Source organism: Crocuta crocuta, unplaced genomic scaffold (assembly GCF_008692635.1).
Source record: "Crocuta crocuta isolate KB4526 unplaced genomic scaffold, BGI_CrCroc_1.0 scaffold221, whole genome shotgun sequence".
Lineage (NCBI taxonomy): Eukaryota > Metazoa > Chordata > Mammalia > Carnivora > Hyaenidae > Crocuta > Crocuta crocuta.
This window is the reverse complement of record NW_027528610.1, coordinates 1,041,544-1,048,050: the sequence shown is the minus strand read 5'-3', so window position 1 is coordinate 1,048,050 and position 6,507 is coordinate 1,041,544. Positions and strand designations below refer to the sequence as shown.

Here is a 6,507-nt window from a genome sequence, read left to right as displayed (position 1 = left end):
ACACATATATATAAAATCTATAATCTATTTATATATTTTTTATATAATATATAGTTTTATATATATGTATGAGAGAGATGGGTTGATTTGGGGTTTTGTTACTTTACAAATTTTTTTATTTTTACATACTTAAAAAAAATTTTAATGTTTATTTATTTTGGAGGGAGAGAGACAGACAAACGTGAGCAGGGAAGGAGCAGAGAGAGAGGGAGACATAGAATCCGAAGCAGCTCCAGGCTCTGAGCTGTCAGCACAGAGCCCGACATGGGGTTTGAACCCATAAAACACAAGGTCATGACCTGAGCTGAAATGAAGAGTCCCACATGCGGTCGACTGAGCCACCCAGGCACCTCGAGACTGATTTCTTTAACGAACTGGCTCACAGATCAGAGGGGTTGGGAAGTCAAGTCTGCAACGGTCGACCAGCAGGCTGGAGAATCAACTGAGAGTCGGCGTTGAGCCTGAAAATGGGTAATTCGGGTGGCATTTCCAAGCTGCATTCTCGAGGGCAAATTCCTTCCTCTTGGAAGGGAACGCCGTGTTTCCTCTTAAACCCTTCAACTGATTAGACGAGGCCCACCCGCGTCGTGGAGGGTGACCCGCTTTCCTCCAAATCTACTGATTTCAGCATTAATTCCGGCTAACAAAACACCTTCACAGCAACGTCTAGGCCGATCTTTAACAAAGCCACTGGCCACCATAGCGGAGTAGGCGCTGCCCGCGGCCCGTCCTTCAAGGAGGTGGGGGCCATGCTGTCTCCCTTCCTCGGGCAGGCGGCAGATGTGTGTGCCTGTCCAGGTCCACGTCCTCAGAACAGAAGGAGCATGCGCCCCCACACAGCGCCGTCCCCTGGGTGCCGTCAGGCGATCTTCCCCGTGCGCGTGCCTGTGTCTTCCCCCACTTCCCCTTTCTGTGAGGCCACCAGACATGTTGCTTCAGAGCCACACCCTGAAGGACCCGTTGACTCGACCACCCCTACAAGACCCTGTTGCCATGAAGGTCGTCTTCTGCGTGGGGGGGACCCGGCTCAATCCGTAACCATCCGTACCCATCGCTCCTGGGGCGACAGACCCTCAATCTTTCCGAGAAGCGTCTCTTCCCGCCTGACCTTGCTCACGAGCAATAAATCCCTGGCGATGTTGCAGGCGTCTGCATATCTCCTGGTGGAAATACCAATTTGGGCTTGAATTTCCCAAACGTGTTGAACTCTGCTGGGAACGCAGGGGCCCGAATTTGCTCAGAATACTTCCTGAGCTCCTGCTGGGAGCTGGGTAATGTTCCCACAGTCCTCTGGAATCGCAAGCCCGGAAAGGCTGGGATCCAGGCAGTGCCTCACGGGCCCACGTTCGGTCTGGACGGGAAGGATTGTGTCCCTGCAAATGGGAGCCACTCATCGTTCCTCGGCGACAGACCGATCAGGACTGGACTCCGTGAGCACCGGGGTTAAGGGGTGAATAGAGTTTTGTGCGGTGAGCCGAGAACGTGGACGTCAAAACCCTTAACGTCGAAACTCAGAGACACCTGTCGCGTCTGGTGTTTTGTGAAACAGGAAGACTCAACAAATGATGTGTCTCAACGGCTCAAGGTACGGTCTGACAGATGCCATGGGGGTGTGCGCTTTCGGGTACAATTCAGGGAGTTCAAGAAACCGGCTCCTTCAGAAGCAATTAAAACAGTGCAGACGGTCTGTGGTTTTCCAGGCCAGGAGGCCGGTAATTTTTCTACAGGATCTTGAGGTGCACTGTAGGGCGTCTCTGCCGAGAAGGAGCCCTGACTGCCGGCGTGGAAGACGGTAAAGCCATGGAAAAATGTAGAAACGACACTGGCAGACACGGTGTGGACACGTGTGGTGGTTTTCCTGTAGCCTAGTAAAAGCACAACTTTCGGGGTGCCTGGGTGGCTTAGTCGGTTAAGCGTCCGACTTTCGCTTGGGTCATGGTCTCGCGGTTCGTGGGTTCGAGCCCCGCGTCGGGCTCTGTGCTGACTGCCGGCTCAGAGCCTGGAGCCTGTTTCAGTCTGTGACTCCCTCTCTCTCTGACCCTCCCCTGCTCACGCTGTCTCTCTCTCTCTCCTAGAAATAAATAGAACATAAAAAAAAATTAAAATAAAAGCACAACTTTCGAGAAAGTCACAGATCTTACTAAAGGAACCCTTTAACTTCCATTACTGTGCAGTGTAGATATGGATTTCTATAAGTGTATAGAGAGTAGGTATATATTAACCTTTCCACAATATACCACCTCTGGAAAGCCAACCCCCCTTTCCCTGGTTTACATGCTCCTGCACCATTTACCAAGCTTGGTTAAGTGGTATCTAAACCCAAGTCTAATGGTCTTGGGGGGATTTTTACTTCTTTTCTATGAAGTCCCCCCATAGATGTAAACGTAAGAATAAAATTGATGTGATTTTCCCCTCTTGATTGGGCGGCTCTCAGGTTAATTTGCAGAGCTTATGGACCGCACTCAAAAGTATAGGAGGAAAGTTTCTCTGCTCCCACACAAGGTACCACATTACCATCTCCAATTTTGTTTCACATTGACCTTCAAACTATTCTTTAAGTAATTGTACCAATATGTGTGTATTTATGGAAAATAAAGACACATCTTCATAGTTTGGGTTCCAGGTTTTCATACCACAGATAACAAAGTCAACTAATTAACCTTTCTGCTTAGAGGCGAGCAGGGCACAGGTTTCCTGAATTAGTTAGTTTATCCTGATGCAGTGAGAGCACTTACTGGATTCTGTCTCCCTGCTCCCTTTTAGCTGTTAGCATTCAGTCTCTCTGTTGATTTCCGCACCAGCTGCCTTTCCGAGTCCTTGGGGTTCTGTTTACAAACCTCAGTCGGGAATCACATCCTTCTGTTTATTTGCTTTCATCCTTTTCCATTTCCGCCAGGACGTCTGTATCCGCAAATCCGCCAGGGAACCTCTCCTGAAATCGCTCGTCTCCTTAGAGTTTTTTCCTCCGTCCCCTGGAAACAGTGTGTTGACTCTCCCCCACCCCCCTGCGTAGTATTTTTAAAGATTTTCAGTTCTTTCTTCTCTGCGCTAATACATAAACCCGTAATCACTGAACGCATCACTTTACCCTTGGGAAACGCACACACCCTTGAAAAGCCCCGACCTTCACCCCGACCCGGGCAGTCTTGGGAATTCGGTGAGACGCTTGCATGCACATGACACGCTGTCAGGGGCCCGAAGCTGAGAGGAGACTCGGCATCGATCTGCCTGCAGTAAGTCACTCCCTGTTTCCTGCAGCCTTCTCCTCTCCCCTGCGGGAAGCAGAGAAAAGGAGAAATCTGCCAAAAAAGAAAAACAAAATTCCAAGTATGTTGACGATAATTGAGGGTTTGGGGCTTGTCTTGGATCGGGGAGGGAAAGGGCGCCCTGAACTGCCCTGTATTTTTCTCTTAATCCCTCCCTCCATCACAGCCACGTTTTCAGTTCTTTTGGCAAATGGTCTTTGGCAGCTCTGTGGGGCGTCACCCTTCGCTGACCTGCCCCCCTCCGTGCACTCATTCGTCAAGACAGGAGCTGGGAGATCATTCTCCAGCATAAATTGGACGGACCCACGGCCAGACCGCACAGTGTGATCGTGCTCCTGAGCCCCCGAGGGCAGCGGCGGCTCCTGACGCACAGGCAGCCGCCTACCACACTGTGTCCCATTTGGAAAATGGCATGCGGTCGGGCAGAAGCCCTCACTGGCTGGCTTGTGAAAAGACCCTGGTCGTCCAAGGTCATCGGGGAATTTGCAAATCAAATCAACACGGAGATCATTCAGTGCACCTAGGAGCCCGGCCAGATCTGAGCAGTGGCTTCAGTGGATGGATGGATGGGTGGATGGGTGGCTAGAAAGATGGATGATGGATGGGTGGATGATTGGGTGGGTGGATGGATGGGTGGATGGGTGGGTGCATGGATGGATGGATGAATGGGTGGATGGATGGGTGGGTGGCTAGAAGGATGGATGATGGATGGGTGGATGGATGGGTGGGTGGGTGGATGGATGGATGCATGGATGGTGGATACGTGGATGGTGGATGGATTGATGGGTGGATGGATGGATGCATGGATGGTGGATGGATAAATTAACGGTGGATGGATGGATTGTGGATGCATGGATAGATGGATCAATGGATGGATGGATGGATCAATGGATGGATGGATGCATAAATGAATGGATGGATGGATGGTGGATGGATGGATACATGGATAAATGGTTGGATGAATAGATGAATCGTGGATGGATGGATGGATACATGGGTGGATGGATGGACAGATGGACGGATGGACGGATGGCGAGCACGTGCAGACAGGGAGCCGTGGGTCAGTGCTGGCAGAGACACAGCCTGGTGCCACCACTGGAGAAGGGACACTTTGGTGCTTTCTTACAGAGCCCGACACACCCTCATCACGCAACCCAGAGATCACGCCCCTGGGCATCTACTCTGTGGGACCACAGTGGGGCTTCCATGTCGTTGTGCATTTGCCCAAAGCTGTGGCATGTGCACCATTGTGCATAAAGCCCCGTGTACACGAGACTCTGGAGTCTGTGTGGTGAGGACGTGTGCAACCTCCTTCACCAGCTGTACTCTTAGTGGCTCAGTCGACCACATGTGGGACTCTTCATGTCATGACCTTGCGTTTCATGGGTTCAAACCCCGCGTCGGGCCCTGTGCTGACAGCTCGGAGCCTGGAGCTGCTTCGGATTCTGTGTCTCCCTGTCTGTGCCCCTCCCCCAGTCACACTGTGTGTCTCTCTCTCACAAATAAATACAAATATTTTTAAGAATGAATAATTAGTAAAATAAAAACGTTGCAATCATAGGGAAAGCACGTTAGGAAGCTAAAACATCTCAACTTTGACAAAACTGAAACCTGGGCTTCTGTGTTGGCGATGAAATGTAAGCATCTACAAAATGACTGGAAAGGTAAAAACAGGCAGGTCCCATCTACCCCAGGCTTGCAGAGCTGGGCTCTGGGCTCTGCTTTCATCTTCGGGTTAAAGGCACGGCTCAGTTGGCTGAGCGTCCGACTCTCGACTTCGGCTCAGGTCGTGACCTCAGGGTCTGTGAGTTCGAGCCCCGCGGGGGGCTCTGTGCTGACAGCTCCGGGCCCGCTTGGGATTCTCCCTCCATCCGTCTCCCTGCACCTCCCTAGTGCTTTGCTCTCTCTCAAAATAAGTCCATAAACATCTTTAAGAAAATAAAATAAAAGGTAAAGGCAGCCAGGGAGAACTGAAATGTTGGGCTTTCTGCTCGTTCTTGTGGGTAACGAACGCCAGGCACCTGCATGGCCCCTGAGCGCCGAGGCCGCATGGAGGTTCTACAGACAGGAAAGACCCATGTCAGGGGGAGTCGAAACCCAACCTCAGGAAACTCCGGGGGCAGAGGGCAGGGGGGAGGCACGTGGATGCAGGCGGGTGAGGGACCCAGGCAGGTGAGGGACCCAGGCAGGTGAGGGACCCAGACACAGGAGGGACCCAGACAGGTGGGGGACCCAGGCAGGTGGGGGACCCAGGCAGGTGAGGGACCCAGGCAGGTGGGGGACCCAGGCAGCTGAGGGACCCAGGCAGGTGAGGGACCCAAGCAGGTTGAGGGACCCAGACAGGGTGAGGGACCCAGGCAGGCGAGGGACCCAGGCAGGTGAGGGACCCAGGCAGGTGGGGGACCCAGGCAGCTGAGGGACCCAGGCAGGTGAGGGACCCAAGCAGGTTGAGGGACCCAGACAGGGTGAGGGACCCAGGCAGGCGAGGGACCCAGGCAGGTGAGGGACCCAGGCAGGTGGGGGACCCAGGCAGCTGAGGGACCCAGGCAGGTGAGGGACCCAAGCAGGTTGAGGGACCCAGACAGGGTGAGGGACCCAGGCAGGCGAGGGACCCAGGCAGGTGAGGGACCCAGGCAGGTGGGGGACCCAGGCAGCTGAGGGACCCAGGCAGGTGAGGGACCCAAGCAGGTTGAGGGACCCAGACAGGGTGAGGGACCCAGGCAGGCGAGGGACCCAGGCAGGTGAGGGACCCAGGCAGGTGGGGGACCCAGGCAGCTGAGGGACCCAGGCAGGTGAGGGACCCAAGCAGGTTGAGGGACCCAGACAGGGTGAGGGACCCAGGCAGGCGAGGGACCCAGGCAGGTGAGGGACCCAGGCAGGTGGGGGACCCAGGCAGCTGAGGGACCCAGGCAGGTGAGGGACCCAAGCAGGTTGAGGGACCCAGACAGGGTGAGGGACCCAGGCAGGCGAGGGACCCAGGCAGGTGAGGGACCCAGGCAGGTGGGGGACCCAGGCAGCTGAGGGACCCAAGCAGGTTGAGGGACCCAGACAGGTGAGGGTCCCAGGCAGGTGGGGGACNCAGGCAGGTGAGGGACCCAGGCAGGCGAGGGACCCAGGCCGGTGAGGGACCCAGGCAGGTGGGGGACCCAGGCAGGTGAGGGGCCCAGGCAGCTGAGGGACCCAGGCAGGTGGGGGATCCAGGCAGCCTGAGGGACCCAGGCAGGTGGGGGACCCAGGCAGG

At 54.5% G+C, this 6,507-nt stretch overlaps 1 protein-coding gene across 1 annotated transcript in view; it reads left to right on the top strand.

Annotated features, from left to right (window-relative positions):
* DHRSX (dehydrogenase/reductase X-linked) overlaps positions 1 to 6,507 on the top strand; it is a 116,862-nt gene that overhangs the window by 92,081 nt on the left and 18,274 nt on the right. The window contains exons 7-8 of the mRNA XM_077754732.1: positions 2,366 to 2,401; positions 6,503 to 6,507. The exon at positions 6,503 to 6,507 is cut by the window's right edge and continues 157 nt beyond it. Coding sequence (XP_077610858.1) covers positions 2,366 to 2,401; positions 6,503 to 6,507 — 41 coding nt within the window. The remainder of the gene's footprint in view (positions 1 to 2,365; positions 2,402 to 6,502) is intronic.